The following is a 19,226-nucleotide window of genomic DNA, read 5'->3' as shown; positions in this document are numbered from 1 at the left end:
TGATGTGCAGTCTTTCGCACTAGTGAAATGTGTGGTGTGATTTAACCCTCTGCCTCTGATTCCAGTGAGGAGAGAGGAGTGTGGTTATGGTCTGGGTCCTCTATGATAGACTGTAGTGCCTCCAGTCCCTCTACAGACACACACAGTGTAACGGTTGTCGTCGGGAATGGAGGACCAAAATGCAGCAGGAATGTGGATGCTCATCTTGATATTTATTTGAAATAAAAATGAACACCAAAATAACAAAACAGTCTTGTAAGGCTCACACAGGCAAAACAAGAAACAATCTCCCACAAACACTAAACCAAACAATTACCCATATATAGGACTCTCAATCAGAGGCAACGAGAAAGCACCTGCCTCCAATTGAGAGTCCAACCCCCCATTAACCTACACATAGAAATACACCAACCCAGAAAGAACATAGAAGTACAAAACATAGAACATAAACCAAAACCCGGAAATAATAAATCAAACGCCCTACTAAATAAACCACCACCCCGAACCACATAAAACAAATACCCTCTGCCACGTCCTGACCAAACTACAATAACAAATAACCCTTATACTGGTCAGGACGTGACACACAGACTACCCATCGCCACACTACTGTCCTGCACATCGACAACTACACACCCAGACAGACAAAGAGGGGGAGAAGGAGCGGAAAGGGAGAAGTAAAAGAAAAGGAGGGAAGCTGAGAGTCGCACACAGAAAAAGAGAGGGATTACTTCCTGTTGCACAAGTTGATATAAACACCTAGTTTGCAACACTCTATACACACACACAATACTTACTGTTTAGGCTGGTCTCAATCAGGTCCTGCTGTTGCTCCAGGATATTAGGGATCCTAAAGTAGGCCACGCACCAGAGGTCAGACAGGACCAATCACAACAGGTCAGTTGTCAGGCAACGGTCTGTACATTCACAGATCTACAGTCTGTCATCTTTAGACCAATTCAGTCTACAACAGTCTTCCATGACGAGCAACGCCACAGAGAAACACATAGCTCATCACTATCTGGTCTATTGATTTAGGTTATTTTCTACCTGGCAGTAATGTTGTCTAATGTTACTTTCAGTCTTGCCAGGGAAATCTCAGCTTTGTCTAATGTTTTATATGCATGCACAGGTAATGTACAAAACACTATTTTTTCCTAACCTTTCCATTTGTGTGTTGCGTTCCTGTAGTACCCCCCTCAGAATCACCCGTCTGGTCTTGTTATTCTCTATGTCCACATGAATCACTGTCTGTAGAAACAAGGCATGGCTTACTGAATCACATCGGACCCCCCAAGTATACACACCTGACCCAATGGAGGAAACATTTCAGAGCTGCTCCATCAAGCCTGTCAGTTTCTCTCTAGATACCTAATTGGAAGCTAAAATTCTACACTGGCATGGGTTCCATCAAGGACAATAACAGAATATATACACTGAATGGACAAAACATTATGAACACCTGCTCTTTCCATGACCTGACTGACCAGGTGAATTCAGGTGAAAGCTATGATTCCTTATTGATGCCACTTGTTAAATCCACTTCAAATCACTGTAGATGAAGGGGAGGAGACAGGTTAAAGAAAGATTTTTAAGCCTTGAGACAATTGTGTGCCATTCAGAGGGTGAATGGGCAAGACAAAATATTTAAGTGCCTTTGAACGGGGTATGGTAGTAGGTGCCAGGCGCACCGGTTTGAGTCAAGAACTGCAACGCTGCTGGGTTTTTCACTCTCAACAGTTTCCCATGTGTATCAAGAATGGTCCAACACCCAAAGGACATTCAGCCAACTAGACACAACTGTGGGAAGCATTGGAGTCAAATTGGGCCAGCATCCCAGTGGAATGGTTTTGACACCTTGTAGTCCATGCCCCGACGAATTGAGGCTGTTCTGAAGGGGGTGCAAGTCAATATTAGGAAGGTGTTATTAATGTTTTGTACAGTGTATGAGTGAGTGAGTCAGTGTATGAGTGAGTGACTGTGTGTATGTGAACACTCTCCATTATCCCTTACCGTTGCTGTAGTTGTAGTGGCTGGTCTTGCCAGGTGGGGGCTTGGGCAGGGACAGAGGGGTCTCCTCAGAGAGAATGTCCAACAGGGAGTACTCTACAAACAGCCTGACCACGCTGCTGTCTGCTGCCGCCCGAGACTCAGGCCTCAGTGTCTGAGACACGATCTCCACACGCACACGCTCAGATTTTGGATTGGATTTTGGAAAGTCTAGTGGTTATTATTGCTGTTGTGGATCCCTATTCAGTAGGCTGATGATGGCTCTATAGGAACACACAATTGAATCTTAACCTACCAACCAGGGTAGTAATGACGGAAGTATTCCACACGGTCATGGCCCCTGGAAAATCTTGGGTGAAGAGAGGTCAACAGCACTGCACCCCCCACAGCAACTCGCCCAAGCCTTCCCCATTTCTCCGTCTCCCAAATCCAGTCAGCTGATGTTCTGAAAGAGCTGCAAAATCTGGACCCCTACAAATCAGCCGGGCTAGAAAATCTGGACCCTTTCTTTCTAAAATTATCTTCTGAAATTGTTGCAACCCCTATTACTAGCCTGTTCAACCTCTCTTTTGTGTCATCTGAGATTCCCAAAGATTGGAAAGCAGCTGCGGTCATCCCCCTCTTCAAAGGGGGGGACACTCTTGACCCAAACTGCTACAGACCTATATCTATCCTACCCTGCCTTTCTAAAGTCTTCGAAAGCCAAGTCAACAAACAGATTACCGACCATTTCGAATCCCACCGCACCTTCTCCGCTATGCAATCTGGTTTCAGAGCTGGTCATGGGTGCACCTCAGCCACGCTCAAGGTCCTAAACGATATCATAACCGCCATCGATAAGAAACAATACTGTGCAGCCGTATTCATTGACCTGGCCAAGGCTTTCGACTCTGTCAATCACCACATCCTCATCGGCAGACTCAATAGCCTTGGTTTCTCAAATGATTGCCTCGCCTGGTTCACCAACTACTTCTCTGATAGAGTTCAGTGTGTTAAATCGGAGGGCCTGTTGTCCGGGCCTCTGGCAGTCTCTATGGGGGTGCCACAGGGTTCAATTCTTGGGCCGACTCTTTTCTCTGTATACATCAATGATGTCGCTCTTGCTGCTGGTGATTCTCTGATCCACCTCTACGCAGACGACACCATTCTGTATACTTCTGGCCCTTCTTTGGACACTGTCTTAACTACCCTCCAGACGAGCAATACAACTCTCCTTCCGTGGCCTCCAACCCTAACCCTAACCCTAAATACAAGTAAAACTAAATGCATGCTCTTCAACCGATCGCTGCCTGCACCTGCCCGCCCGTCCAGCATCACTAGTCTGGACGGTTCTGACTTAGAATATGTGGACAACTACAAATACCTAGGTGTCTGGCTAGCCTCTCTACGGTAGGGGGCAGTATTTGCATGGCCGGAAAAAAAACGTACCCGATTTAATCTGGTTATTACTACTGCCCAGAAACTAGAATATGCATATAATTGTTTGATTTGGATAGAAAACACCCTAAAGTTTCTAAAACTGTTTGAATGGTGTTTGTGAGTATAACAGAACTCATATGGCAGGCAAAAACCTGAGAAGATTCCTTACAGGAAGTGCCCTCTCTGACCATTTCTTGGCCTTCTACACTCTCTTTATTGAAAACTGAGGATCTCTGCTGTAACGTGACACTTCCTACGGCTCCCATAGGCTCTCAGAAGGCGGCAGAACGTTGAATGATGACTTTGCAGGCCATGGCTGAAAAACAGTAGCGCATTTGGTAAGTGGTCGATCAGAGAACAATGAGACTGGCGTGCGCATGCACGAGAAGAGTCCATTTTAGATCTTTAATCTTTGAACGAAAACAGGGTCGGAATATTATCGCTTTTTTTACGAGAAAAATCGCATAAAAATTGATTTTAAACAGTGTTTCACATGCTTCGAAGTACGGTAATGGAATATTTAGAATTTTTTTGTCACGATACGCGCCGGCGCGTCACCCTTTGTTACCCTTCGGATAGTGTCTTGAATGCACAAACAAAACAGAGGATATTTGAACATAACTATGGATTATTTTGAAGCAAACCAACATTTGTTATTGAAGTAGAAGTCCTGGGAGTGCATTCTGACGAAGAACAGCAAAGGTAATCCAATTTTTCTTATAGTAAATCTGAGTTTGGTGAGTGCCAAACTTGGTGGGTGTCAAAATAGCTAGCCCGTGATGGCGAGCTATCTACTCAGAATATTGCAAAATGTGCTTTTGCCGAAAAGCTGTTTTAAAATCGGACATAGCGATTGCATAAAGGAGTTCTGTATCTAATTCTTAAAATAATTGTTATGTTTTTTGTGAACGTTTATCGGGAGTAATTTAGTAAATTCACCGGAAGTTTGCGGTGGGTATGCTAGTTCTGAACGTCACATGCTAATGTAAAAAGATGGTTTTTGATATAAATATGAACTTGATTGAACAAAACATGCATGTATTGTATAACATAATGTCCTAGGAGTGTCATCTGATGAAGATCATCAAAGGTTAGTGCTGCATTTAGCTGTGGTTTGGGTTTATGTGACATTATATGCTAGCTTGAAAAATGGGTGTCTGATTATTTCTGGCTGGGTACTCTGCTGACATAATCTAATGTTTTGCTTTCGTTGTAAAGCCTTTTTGAAATCGGACAGTGTGGTTAGATTAACGAGAGTCTTGTCTTTAAAATGGTGTAAAATAGTCATATGTTTGAGAAATTGAAGTAATAGCATTTCTAAGGTATTTGAATATCGCGCCACGGGATTCCACTGGCTGTTGAGTAGGTGGGACGATTTCGTCCCACATACCCTAGAGAGGCTAGACTGTAAACTCTCCTTCCTGACTCACATCAAACATCTCCAATCCAAAGTTAAATCTAAAATTGGCTTCCTATTTCGCAACAAAGCATCTTTCACTCATGCTGCCAAACATACCCTCGTAAAACTGACCATCCTACCGATCCTCGACTTCCCCGATGTCATTTACAAAATAGCCTGTAGCACGCACCTGTAGCACGCACTCCAGCAGGTATATCTCTCTGGTCACCCCCAAAGCCAATTCCTCCTTCGGCCGCCTCTCCTTCCAGTTCTCTGCTGCCAATGACTGGAACGAACTACAAAAATCTCTAAAACTGGAAACACTTATCTCCCTCACTAGCTTTAAGCACCAGCTGTCAGAGCAGCTCACAGATTACTGCACCTGTACATAGCCCATCTATAATTTAGCCCAAACAACTACCCCTTCTTTGCACCCCATTATTTCTATTTCTACTTTGCACTTTCTTCCAAAGCAAATCTACTATTCCAGTGTTTTACTTGCTATATTGTATTTACTTCGCCACCATGGCATTTTTTGCCTTTACCTCCCTTATCTCACCTCATTTTCTCACTTTGTATATAGACTTATTTTTCTACTATATTATTGACTGTATGTTTATTTTACTCCATGTGTAACTCTGTGTTGTTGTATGTGTCAAACTGCTTTGCTTTATCTTGGCCATGTCGCAATTGTAAATGAGACCTTGTTCTCAACTTGCCTACCTGGTTAAATAAAGGTGAAATAAATAAATAAAAAAGGTAAAAATCTGTTGTTCTGCCCCTGAACAAGGCAGTTAACCCACTGTTCCTAGGCCGTCATTGAAAATAACATTTTGTTTTTAACTGACTTGCCTAGTTAAATAAAGGTTAAAGAAAATGTACTGAAATATAAACTATAAACTACTACAATAATCAAAGTAAATTGTAAATTCAGTGTAAAATAACATTCTAAGCAGATGATGTGAAAGGGACATACAAACAACTCACTTGCAGAACAATCGCTCCCATCCAGATGACCAGTGAGAAATATTTTTCTAGCTATCTTTCTAAGCTTTTCTATCCATCAACAACAATAATGCTGCTAATATTAAATTGGACATCATATCTCTACAGTGCAAACCCACACCATGAATGATTCATGAACACCTGTGTTTTGTTTTGTGCTTTCAATAAGAAGAAAAAATTCCATCTGCCAAACTGGTTATCAGTACCAAACCTCAGCATAAAGCAGATATACCTACAGCACTAGAGGTTCGTCCAAACAACGGCGTTGGCAAGATAAACAATACAAATCTAATAAAAACAAACAAAGGCAACTAGATTTGTTGAGAAAAAACTTGTCTTTCCAAAGCTGATGTACAGCTTTCACCTGGATGCTGCTGTTCTATTCCTGTGATACTGGACCCTCAAGATCCAACGGCCTTGATATAAACACAACAAGCCCAATAACCTTGATACAGTACTTCCTATCCAACGGTACTATACTCCTATCCTCTACGGACTGAGGTTCATCGAAGTGTACAAGGTAAACAGGCTAGGTTCTATCCTGTATCCCTGGTTCACCCACCTTCCGTCCCATGGAGGACTGGCCAGGAACAATGCAGTCATCACTGTCTGAGAGGATCGATTCAGTCTGATCCTCATCTTCTGCTGCTGGCACCTCTTCTATATTTGGGGGAGGGAGAGATGGAAAGAGGGGGGCGGATAACATGCTGACCAGACCGCTCGCCCACCCACACCACACGGGATCAGGACACTGAGGTTGAAGTATCAAAACTAACTCTGAACCAACTATATTAATGTGGGGACAGGTCGAAAAGCAAACATTTATGGCAATTTAGCTAGCTAGCTTGCGGTTGCTAGCTAATTTGTCCTGGGATATAAACATTGGGTTGTTATTTTGCCTGAAATGCACAAGGTCCTCTACTCCTGACAATTAATCCACAGATAAAAGGGTAAGCCAAGTTACTTTCTAGTAATCTCTCCTCCTTCAGGCTTCTTCTTCTTCTTCTTTGGACTTTATATGGCGGTTGGCAAACAACTTTAAGGTACATTACCACCACCAACTGGACTGGAGTGTGGACCGCAGTTCATCTTTCAATCACCCACATGGGTATATGCTCCTAAAAAACAATGAGTAAATGGGAGAGGCAGGACTTGCAGACCGTCAAGTGTCACAACTAGAACCAAGTTCTATTTTCTATTTTCTTGACAGTGACAAGAAAAAAAAAAAACGTTTTAGTGTTAATTCCCAACAATTATATTCATTTTGCCATGGGGCGGAGAGACAATTATAAAGTTGTATAACTAATTTGCTGGAATTCTACGAATTTTGCCATGGGTGGAGGCAAAATCAGCAGTCTTAATTGCAAATTTACTGCAATTTCACACATTTTGCCATAGGATGGCAATAAATGTATGCAGTTTTTTATATATTTGAGTGAGATTGACTTACAAATCAAATGGGGGCTCCCCGGTCGGTAATGATTACAGGGTTTTTTTCTGGTTCAAAATGGGGTTTAGGTAGTATGGCATGGTTGGGTCTGGCCATGGGCGTGGCCAATTAAGCACTTGCAGATTGAACCTCCTGTTGTCTGCAGTGGCAAAATGTTGCTATTTTAAAGCTAATTTCCAGCAATTATACACATTTTAACATATGGCAGAGATGACATTTTTCATATATATATACACACACACACACACACACACACGCGCACACACACACACACACACACACACACACACACACCACTGTTCAAAAGTTTGGGGTCACTTAGAAATGTCCTTGTTTTTGAAAGAAAAGCCATTTTTTTTGTCCATTAAAATAACATCAAATTGTAGTCATAGTTAATGTTGTAAATGACTATTGTAGCTGGAAATGGCAGATTTTTTATGGAATATCTACATAGGCGTACAGAGGCCCATTATCAGCAACCATCACTCCTGTGTTCCAATGGCACGTTGTGTTAGCTAATCCAAGTTTAGCATTTTAAAAGGCTAATTGATCATTAGAAAACCCTTTTGCAATTATGTTAGCACAGCTGAAAACTGTTGTCTGATTAAAGAAGCAATAAAACTGTCCTTCTTTAGACTAGTTGAGTATCTGGAGCATCAGCATTTGTGGCTTTGATTACAGGCTCAAAATGGCCAAAAACAGAACTTTCTTCTGAAACTCGTCAGTCTATTCTTGTTCTAAGAAATTAAGGCTGTTCCAATCGAGAAATTGTCAAGAAACTGAAGATCTCGTACAACGCTGTGTACTACTCTCTTCACAGAACAGCGCAAACTGGCTCCAACCAGAATAGAAAAAGGAGTGGGAGGCCCCGGTGCATAACTGAGCAAGAGGACAAGTACATTAGAGTGTCTAGTTTGAGAAACAGACACCTCACAAGTCCTCAACTGGCATCTTCATTAAATAGTACCCACAAAACACCAGTCTCAACGTCAACAGTGAAGAGGCGACTCCGGGATGCTGGCCTTCTAGGCAGAGTTGAAAAGAAAAAGGCATATCACAGACCGGCCAATAAAAATACAAGATTAAGATGGGCAAAAGAACACAGACACTGGACAGAGGAACTCTGCCTGGAAGGCCAGCATCCCGGAGTCGTCTCTTCACTGTTGACGTTGAGACTTGTGTTTTGCGAGGCATCTGTTTCTCAAACGGTCGCCGTGCCGATGTGGATTTCCTGAAGTTTTTTTTCTGAAGTATGTGTAATTGTAAGACACCATGAAATTATCCTTGTTGCGAATGTTATGGAATATCTAACTATTTCCCTAAGTGTAGTCCAAGTGATTCATGCTGTGTATAACCATGGACCTGGTAGTCCTTGTAGATCTTGTGCTGGATGATGAGCATGTTCCTGGTCTTCTCCAGCTCCTGGATGGTCTCAGTGTGTGTGGCCTGTAGCTCCCTCATGGAGCGCTCAGTGGCGCTACGCACCTCCTCCACCGGTTCCAGGAAGCCCAGCTCACCACTCCTCTGGGACTTACGCACCTGACGGAGGGATGAAGGGGTTCACTTCAGTGCCAACAGTAATGCACAGTGTCCCCCTGTGGATGGGAGTGGTAGAATAACGTGATTGAGCATATGGTCAAAGTGGACCTTATAGTATGATTTAGTTAGTGATGAGAGACAGGTTAAATGACCAAATACCTTCACTAGCATCATTGCCTCACTGAGTTCAGCCACATCGATCTCACTCTCTTGGAAGAGAAAAAACCTTATGACACATCTATAAACATGTTGGTTAAAGGGGCAGCAGATAAAGGGGGCGGCAGGTAGCCTAGTGGTTAGAGCGTTGGTCTAGTAACCAAAAGGTTGCAAGATCAAATCCCTGAGCTGACAAGGTAAAAAATCTCTCGTTCTGCCCCTGAACAAGGCAGTTAACCCACTGTTCCTAAAAAAAAAAATTAAAAAAAAGGCATGCTCTGGAACTTTTGCGACTACTATGTATTTATTGAAACTCCAGCTTTAGGCTGGATGTATCAATGTGTAGTTTGAAAGCAACCGTTTTTCTGGAAGCTCTGCTGCGCCATTTTCCATACATTTTCCCCCACCTGGGTCAGCCCCCTAGCAATTTGAGTTCAACCAATGAGCTTCAGCCCCTCGCCATATGAGTGACAGCTAGCAAGATGTATGCACAGCAGAGTAATGACGTGGTGTACATATCTGCACACACAAAACATTCATTCATTCTTATTTGGAGTGAGAACCTTGGTGTAGAACTTCATCTGATCCTTTATTTCATCCAACTGCTGCTTTTGCTCCAGAAACCAAAGCTGAATCTCTTTATTTTCTTGACTCCTAATAAAATAAAAAATGTTTGTAAATCTGAATTCACACAAAACAATTTTAAAGACACAAAGGTCCTGGTCGACAGATACCTCTTTCAACAGTGATCTTGTCCAGAATCTCGTTTTGGTCTGTCAGGTCAGACTTCAGTGCCACCGCTAGCTGGGCTATCTGTAGTTTCAGCTGCTGCTCTCACGTCCCAAATTTCTGTTCCCGGGTTACGTTGAAAGCACCAGGAACACAAAACCAAATGTAATCCACAAAATGGTCATGCAGAAAAAAGTTTTCAATATAGGATTTCAACATGCAAAGAAAAATACAAACGTGGAGTCAAATCCCTCACCTGTTCATTAGTTTATCACAGTTCTCCTTTAGCAGCTCTCTCTCCTTCTCCAGGTCATGGATTTGCTCCTGCAACTGTGTTTCATTTAAAAGAGGATAGTTAATTAGTCAAGAGGTTAGCCAAGAGTTTCCCTACGATGTTGAGATTGTATCAGCCTCATCAAATTGCTCTTGATAAGAGAGCCTACTTAAAGGCTAAACCAAAGGGCTGTTTCCCAGACACAGATTAAGCTGAGTCCAGGACTATAAAGCATGCTCAATGGAGAATCTCCATTGAAAGTGCTTTTTTAGTTGAGGACTTGGCTTAATCTGTGTCTGGGAAACCAGCCCAAATGTATTGCAAGGTTACCTCTGTCCTCCTCTGTGAGAATGAGTTGGCCTGTAGTTGGCTCTCCAGGCCAAGACTTCTCAGTCGCTCGTCTTTCAGATGGCCCGTGAGCTTGTCCATCTTGGCCATCACAGCTTCATGACTGGCCTTCAGGGTCCACTGACTCTGCAATCACAACATAGGGGTCATTACCATGGTGACTGGGTTTAAATAGTATGTGTTCTTTCGAAAGAACAAGTTATTTGAAGTTTCCACAACAACTATTGATTACAATGTGCTGGGGAGACCAAAACATTTTCCAAAAGTTTGCCCGCCCGTGTGCTAGAGCATTGCTAATCAACTAGTGTATCCTGTAACGTGCTGTTGTGTTTCACCTCTTGGAGTTGTAGGAATCTGCCCTCGAGCACAGTGAACGCGTTGCCCTTCTCAACTAGCTGTTTCTGCAGCCAGATCATCTCCACCTTGTCCTCGATAGTAGACCTGGAGACACCACAACACAATACAGGGGTATGCTTTTGTTCACTATTCCCCATATAGTGTGTGTGTGTATTTTGAACGTTATTTATTATTTCAAATAATTATCGAGGGGGTAGATCAGCTTTAACATTGCAAATAGACTTTAGCTTCCATCTATGTAATTGTCTGCATCATTTCCAATCCACAATATAAACTCAGAAAAAAAAGAAACGTCCTCTCACTGTCAACTGTGTTTATTTTCAGCAAATTTAACATGTGTAAATATTTATATGAACATAACAAGATTCAACAACTGAGACATAAACTGAACAAGTTCCACAGTCATGTGACTAACAGAAATGGAATAATGTGTCCCTGAACAAAGGGGGGTCAAAATCAAAGTAACAGTCAGTATCTGGTGTGGCCACCAGCTGCATTAAGTACTGCAGTGCATCTCATCCTCATGGACTGCAACAGATTTGCCAGTTCTTGCTGTGAGATGTTACCCCACTCTTCCACCAAGGCACCTGCAAGTTCCCGGACATTTCTGGGGGGAATGGCCCTAGCCCTCACCCTCCGATCCAACAGGTCCCAGACGTGCTCAATGGGATTGAGATCCGGGCTCTTCTCTGCCCATTGCAGAACACTGACATTCCTGTCTTGCAGGAAATCACGCACAGAATGAGCAGTATGGCTGGTGGTATTGTCATGCTGGAGGGTCATGCCAGGATGAGCCTGCAGGAAGGGTACCACATGAGGGAGAAGGATGTCTTCGCTGTAACGCACAGCGTTGAGATTGCCTACAATGACAACAAACTCAGTCCGATGATGCTGTGACACACCGCCCCAGACCATGACGGACCATCCACCTCCAAATAGATCCCGCTCCAGAGTACAGGCCTTGGTGTAACGCTCATTCCTTCGATGATAAACGCGCATCCGACCGTCACCCCTGGTGAGACAAAACCACAACTTGTTAGTGAAGAGCACTTTTTGTCAGTCCTTTCTGGTTCAGCGATGGTGGGTTTGTGCCCATAGGCGACGTTGTTGCCGGTGATGTCTGGTGAGGACCTGCCTTACAACAGGCCTACAAGCCCTCAGTCCAGCCTCTCTCAGCCTATTGCGGACAGTCAGCACTGATGGAGGGATTGTGCGTTCCTGGTGTAACTCGGGCAGTTGTTGTTGCCATCCTGTACCTGTCCCGCAGGTGTGATGTTCGGATGTATCGATCCTGTGCAGGTGTTGTTACCTGTGGTCTGCCACTGCGAGGACGATCAGCTGTCCGTCCTGTCTTCCTGTAGCGCTTAGGCGTCTCACAGTACAGACATTGCAATTTATTGCCCTGGCCCCATCTGCAGTCCCCATGCCTCCTTGCAGCATGCCTAAGGCACATTCACGCAGATGAACAGGAACCCTGGGCATCTTTCTTTTGGTGTTTTTCAGAATCAGTAGAAAGACCTCTTTAGTGTCCTATGTTTTCATAACTGTGACCGTAATTGCCTGCCATGTGTAAGCTGTTAGTGTCTTAACGACCGTTCCACAGGTGCATGTTCATAAATAGTTTGTGTTTACAGTGTTTAAACCCTTTTCAATGAAGACCTGTGAAGTTATTTAGATTTTTACGAATTACATTTGAAAGACAGGGTCCTAAAAAAGGGACGTTTCTTTTTTTGCTGAGTTTATATTTTTTTGCTACAACTAAAAGGTTTGAAATAACGTGCTCAGTGGAGTTGTTGGAATATAGTATATTGTTAGGGTACAGAGTAGCTACACTACCTGTCAAAAGTTTTAGAACACCTACTCAGTCATGGCTTTTTCTCTATTTTCACAATTTTCTACACTCTAGAATAGTGAAGCCATCAAAACTATGAAATAACACATGGAATCATGTAGTAACCAAAAAAGTGTTAAATAAATCAAAATATATTTTATATTTGAGATTATTCAAATAGCCACCCTTTGCCTTGATGACAGCTTTGCACACTCTTCTCTCAACCAGCTTCTCTCAACCAGCTTCACCTGGAATGCTTTTCCAACAGTCTTGAAGGAGTTCCCACATGTGCTGAGCACTTGTTGACTACTTTACCTTCACTCTGCGGTCAGAATCATCCCAAACCATCTCAATTTGGTTGAGGTTGGGGGATTGTGGAGGCCAGGTCATCTGATGCAGTACTCCATCACACTCCTTCTTGGTAAAATAGCCCTTACACAGCCTGGAGGTGTGTTTGGTCATTGCCCTGTTGAAAAACAAATGATAGTCCCACTTAGCCCAAACCAGATGGGATGGCATATCGCTACAGAATGCTGCGGTAGCCATGCTGGTTAAGTGTGCCTTGAATAAAAAAAAAATCACAGACACTGTCGCCAGCAAAGCACCCCATAACACCTCCTCCTCTATGCTTTACGGTGGGAAATACACATGCAGAGATCATCCATTCCCCCACACTGCGTCTCACAAAGACAGAGAGGTTGGAACCAAAAATCTCCAATTTGGACTCCAGACCAAAGGACAGATTTCCACCGGTCTAATGTCCATTGCTCGTGTTTCTTGGCCCAAGCAAGTCTCTTCTTATTATTAGTGTTTTTTAGTAGTGGTTTCTTTGCAGCAATTCACAGTGTAGCTGATGAGAACCGTACATACAGGTTACGGATTTCAGCTCTGGTGTCGTCCAGCAGACTGTGTCCATATTTGGGCAGTAGACCCTGGTGGGGCCTGCCACTCACCTCCACCTCCACACTCCTGGGTCCTGGAGGGGACACAGACACATCAAGGCTTACAGTTTAATCAGGTGTATTAGTGCAGGACAAGAACAAACATGTGCATTAAAGGGGGGGAGAAATACTGCTAAAATTGCCATATGGCAACACAGGCATGCCCAGAGTTTGAGGCTTTGTTGGCCAGAGTATAAAGCATAGACATCATATATACATCATACATGACAGAGTTTTAGAGAGCAACAGGTCAGAGGTTTCAGCTGACCCTGTGACTCTCAACATGTGTGTTTCTGGGGGTTGAGGAAAAGGCAGAAGATACATTTCCGTTCTAACCAAATGGAAAATAAAGTATCTATTCTATTTCTATTCACCTCTGGGAGCAGTGGGGTGTGTGACCGTGTCCTCCCTCAGCCGCCGCAGGCCCGTGTTGTCACGTGATTGGACATGGCCGTAGGGGGTGGTTCGTTTGCTCTGCGTCTGCAGCTGCTGTTTGGCGGCCAGCAGACACTGCTTCAGGGCCTCATTCTGCATCTGCAGCTCCTGGACCTTGAATTCAATTTTATTTGGGGTTGCAAATAAACAAAACATACAATCGATAAGATGCGCATTTAAAATCCCAGAAGATAACACATGGAAACACTGCATGTGTCCCAAATGTCATCCTATTCCCTGCACTACTTTTGACCAGAGCCCTAGTAAAAACTAGTGCACTATACAGGGAATAATAAGGGTACCATTTTGGACGCATCCACTTATTTTCGAAGTGGTCCACCTTCTCCTGCAGCTCCTCCATCATCTCCTCTAGCTCCACGTCCCAGCCCCCTGGATGCACCACGCCTGCAGATACTTGCTCCACCCGGCAACGGTCCTTCACCAAGTGCACCAGCTTGGTGGCTATCCTGTGAAAAGTCAAGTTGAAATTAAATAAGTTAGAGCGTCCATATAATGGGAATAGAAGAAAGGGTTAGAAATCCAAATATGGCCTCCCGAGTGGTGTAGTGGTCTAAGGCATTGTATCGCAGTGCTTCAAGCATCACTACAGACCCGGGTTTGATCCCAGGCTGTGTCACAGCTGGCCGTGCCCGGGAGACCAATGAGGCGGCGCACAGTTGGCCCAGCGTCGTCTGGGTAAGGGGAGACTTTGGCCGGCCGGGATTTCTTGTCCCATCACACTCTAGCGACTCCTTGTGGCGGGCCAGGCGCCTGCAAGCTGACTTCGGTCGCCAGATGAACGGTGTTTCCTCCAACACATTGGTGCAGCTGGCTTCTGGGTTAAGTGAGCAGTGTGTCAAGAAGCAGTGCGGCTTGGCAGGGTCGTGTTTCGGAGGATGCATGGCTCTCGACCTTCACCTCTCCCGAGTCCATAGGGGAGTTGCAGCGATGGGCCAAGACTGCAACTACCAATTGGATTTCATGAAATTGGGGAGAAAAGGGTGAAAAAATACCCCCCCCTCCAAAAAAAAAAATATATATCTAAGAAATTCACATATGAAGAATTCTCAGACTCTAAGGTTTGATACTATAGGGGTATGCATTGGGATTGAAACCTTTATTGTGTGTTTGTTTGTGTGTGTATGCAGGGGTGCAGGTCCCACCTCTTGATTTTGTCTTCCTGTTTCTGGGTGTGTTGTTTGAGGAGCAGGTTTTCCTCATGGAGCTACGGGTGAGCTCCTCCCTGCTCACCTGCAAGATCGCCTGCCGTGCACGGGCATTCTGGGCCATCAGTGACTCTGCAAACAGAGCCAGGAAGTTACTGCCAGTTTAGAGACAAACATAAGGTAAAGTAAAGTAAGGTGAAGTTCAAGCCATTAGTAACTAACCTGGTAATCCCACTCCAATTTGAGGGAGGTTTAGGGTGATGTCTTTAACGGGCACATCGCCCGCCATCTTGTCAGCAAATGAAGACATGGTTCAATCTGGAAATAAAGGTTGAGAGACATAGTTACAACCCATCTATGAAAGACAATTAACAGGACACAGCCTCCTAAAAGGGCATAGCCTGCCCCACTGTAATACTTGGTTGCTTTAATAGCTAAATGTGACTTGTTGTAGCTAGGAAGGACAGAGGAAAACCATGCAACTACTAGATCACTGTCTTGAATAGGTGTACATCTTATTCTTTCCCTACTAGCTTAATTAGTTTCTATCTTTCTAGGTCAAAAGACTGAGCTCACAAACAGTCTAGGTAGCTAGGTTTGGCTACCTAAAGTAGCTAGCTAGCAAAACAAGCAGCTCGAATCTGATACTAAGTATCAATTAGCTAGTTTTAGATTGACTAAGCAAGCTAGCTATTGTTAAGTTTAAAAATATCTGTCTAAGTGTAAAACATACATTAATTATTTGGATAGTTAACTATCAATTCCCTAAACATTTCACTCCTCAGCGACAGTTGCTAGTAAACAACCTTCTTCCTGTTCCCATGTGTGCATGCGTTTCAAAATAATCATTGGATATGTAGTTTCAGAAGTGGACGAGTAGCCTACAGTCAGAGAGGAAGAGGCAAATTAATATGTTCCAAAATCTTTGGTGCAGTCAGTATCTAAAAGTATTTGGTACAGTAGCCTACTTTGTATGCTGATAGGCATTATTTGCACATTAATTCAGTTAATGTTCTTATGCATTGTGTGTTGGTCTTTTATACTGTCTCTAACGTAGGCCTACAAGATCAGTAATGCTGTAGCCTAAATGTTTAGGGAATTTTATAATGAAGTTAATGAATGTTATTATGTTTGATGCTATTCTTTCTATGCCTTTTCATATTTTGTATGTTTCTCCTTTTCATCTGAAATGGGACCATTTCTTTCCCTCTGACCACCCTCTGTGAATGGAAGCAGCAGGGCCACCAATCAGGTCCTGTTCTATACATAATCCCAAAACTTTGCATGTAGGCCTATTTGTAATCTGAGATGGAAAAAGAGCCCTGGTTTACAGCCAGGGATTTGACAGGCAGACTGTCAGTTCTCTGCCTTTCATGAATTGGCAATGGGGCTAATTTAGAAAGCTGAGATGAGAGCCGGACTGGACAGAATGAGTTCACTCTGCATGCTCCTCTCCAGGCCTGCCACGCAGAGAGCACTGGGGCATGACAGTCTCCTCTCATGGCTGCCTCTGTAAATCCTAACCTTTGACCCCCCCACTCTGCTCCCCATCTCTCCTTTATTGGAGGGTTGGAGTGGGTCAGGGTGCTTTTTCGTTTTGCCGGTTGGTCTGCTGTGGAGCGAAGGCAAGTCGTGTCTGCCTATCTGTCTGTATGTCAGGTCAGTGTTAGTTTGACTGTCAGAGCTGGCCTGTCGTTGAGTTCCATGATGCTTTTCAGCCTTTTGTTCAACAGGCCGTACCCCCTCCACTGCAAAACAGAACTGTCAAGCACATGATCAGACGAGCATGTAAAGGGCACTTTTTTCGCACCTCCTTTCCCCTCCCTCCCCCATTGTAATATAGGGAGATTTCCCCCCCAATGTGTCCTAGCTGTCTCTGGTTCTATTCAATTTATTCAGATGAGTGTCACTAGGGGCAGCGGGTCAGATCCTGTTGTCGGTTAGAAACCAGAGAGGTTAGTGAAACGAAACGAGTGAAAATAAAAAAGTGAACAAGGTCAGAAGAAAGGGTGAACACTTTACATACTTTATCTGGGTATAGCTAATTTATTGTTATGTTATCCTATAGGCATGCCACATCCATACTGTAGCCCTACATCTATCTATCTATCTATCTATCTATCTATCTATCTATCTATCTATCTATCTATCTATCTATCTATCTATCTATCTATCTATCTATCTATTTTTAAATTTGTAAAAAAAATGTTAACCTTTATTTAACTAGGCAAGTCAGTTAAGATCAAATTCTTATTTACAATGGCCTACCGGGGAACAGTGGGTTAACTGCCTTGTTCAGGGGCAGAACGATTTTTACCTTGTCAGCTCTGGGATTCTATCCAGCAACCTTTCGGTTACTGGGCCAACGCTCTAACCACTAGGCTACCTGCCGCCCCATCTATCTATTGTATTTTGTGCCTTGAGGAACAGGGTCAGAGAAGCAGACCAGACAGAGCTAGATACAACAACATGGCTCTTGACATAACTGGAAAAGTAACTATAGGCTGCAGTAACAGCAGGGAAGACAACTAGGCCTAGACACATATAAATCCCATGTGACACTAGGTGGCACTTGGTTACCGCTATCTGTGAGGCTGTACTCCCTCACTCACCCTTTTGCTGGCTTAGCCTTCTGTCCTGTCCTGTTACTGTTCTGTTGTGTTTGTTTTCATGCAGCGCAGCGCAGGGCCATGGCAGCCTTATGTTATCATAGGTCATGAATATTCATTCACCTCTGCCACACTACACCTGCTACACATGTTTCAAAGGTGTCTATGAGCGTGACGTTTGTAGGTACGTTTTGGGTCAACGCTTCTACAGCAGTCTAGTTTTAAATTGGTTTCATATTAACATAAACATATGCACTTTAGTGTTATTGCAGTGATTCGTTTTTAGATAGCTTCAGTGGACTGTATCGGAGAAGCTTCTGTACACTAAGGAAGGTTAACTTATTGATGTCTGGGTAGAATATTGACAGTATATTCTCGGGCTGAAGATAATGTAATTCAGTCATCTGCAGGTTGTCTAATGTCATTGCGTAGCCTCACTCAACTCACATAGAAAGTAAAGTAAAAACAATACTCTGGTATAATTTTGTGTGTTCTGTCATATGACGTGATTGACTTAGCAATGAAAATATCCTTTGAGTGTGTATGTGTGACAAAGGTAAGTTCGGTATCCTACATGATGTCCCTTAGCTCTTTGTCTTTGTCATGATAAAAGTGTAAATGGTCAGCCATGTATGTACCATAATGGTAACTCGGTTGTATTGTTCTTTTAAGAGTAAATACTCTTGGGCCATGAGAAGCTTGAGATCACTGTACTGTACTGGACTTCTCGCCATCAAATCTAGGCCACACATTCAGAGAGAAAGAGAGAGATCCATCTTCATAGGAGTGATTTCACCTCTGCCAACCCTGCTGTTTAGACCAATGAATAGCACTTCCCCCCTGGACTGAAAGAACAATTAGTGGACTCTTCTATTGGGTATCACTGTGAGAGAGCAGAAGAGGTCTGTTGGCATACTCATTTTTCATGGTGGTTTTACAGAATAAATGCCATAGTGATGGAGTGCTTGGCAATGGCTTGTGTGTGTGTGAGTGTGTGTGTGTGTGTGTGTGTGAGCGCGTGCATGCGTGCGTTTGTGCTTGTCTGTGTGGGAGGACCACCACAGGGACTTGTGTGATTTATAGACAAGGCTGAATGAGCTGTTACAATACACTACAAAACTGCAGCCAGGGCCCGATTGGCCCGGCCCGACATCCAGGAATATCAACTAGGTTTAAGATGAATGTCCCCTCTAAGTTAGCAATACGTTAATTATCACTTATTATAATCCGGGATGTTTGGGGCCTGGATCAGACAACATACCACAGGTATGACGCAAAATTACTTGTTTACTGTTCTAATTATGTTGGTAACGAGTTTATAATACCAATAAGGCTTTGCGTGGTGCCTAAGATCAGCCCCTTAGCTGGGTTATTGGCCATATACCTCACCTCCTCGGACCCTATTGCTTAAGTAGTCCATGAGTCAAAGTGTGGGCATACCAAATGGCACCCTACTCCCTACGTAGTGCATTACTTTTGACCAGGGCCCATAGGACTCAGGTCAATAGTAGTGCACTTTGTAGGGAATATGGGGCTATTTGGGACGCACACACTGCCT

General features: G+C 43.6%; 1 protein-coding gene across 1 annotated transcript; it reads right to left on the bottom strand.

Annotated features, from left to right (window-relative positions):
• Positions 1–572: 572 nt before the first annotated feature.
• On the bottom strand, positions 573–15,369 carry LOC115196618 (protein fantom). Its single transcript, XM_075074284.1, is given in 18 exon segments — positions 573–628; positions 798–850; positions 1,163–1,247; positions 2,014–2,191; positions 6,396–6,493; positions 8,639–8,822; positions 8,982–9,029; positions 9,542–9,632; positions 9,691–9,853; positions 9,965–10,037; positions 10,312–10,455; positions 10,665–10,812; positions 13,388–13,493; positions 13,833–14,007; positions 14,234–14,360; positions 15,057–15,120; positions 15,123–15,191; positions 15,282–15,369. Coding segments are annotated over 18 exon segments (1,950 nt in total).
• Between the last annotated feature and the right edge of the window lie 3,857 nt (positions 15,370–19,226).

The sequence above is a fragment of the Salmo trutta genome, chromosome 7 (assembly GCF_901001165.1).
Source record: "Salmo trutta chromosome 7, fSalTru1.1, whole genome shotgun sequence".
NCBI lineage: Eukaryota > Metazoa > Chordata > Actinopteri > Salmoniformes > Salmonidae > Salmo > Salmo trutta.
The sequence above is the reverse complement of the archived record's forward strand: the minus strand, read 5'-3'. Positions and strand labels throughout refer to the sequence as shown.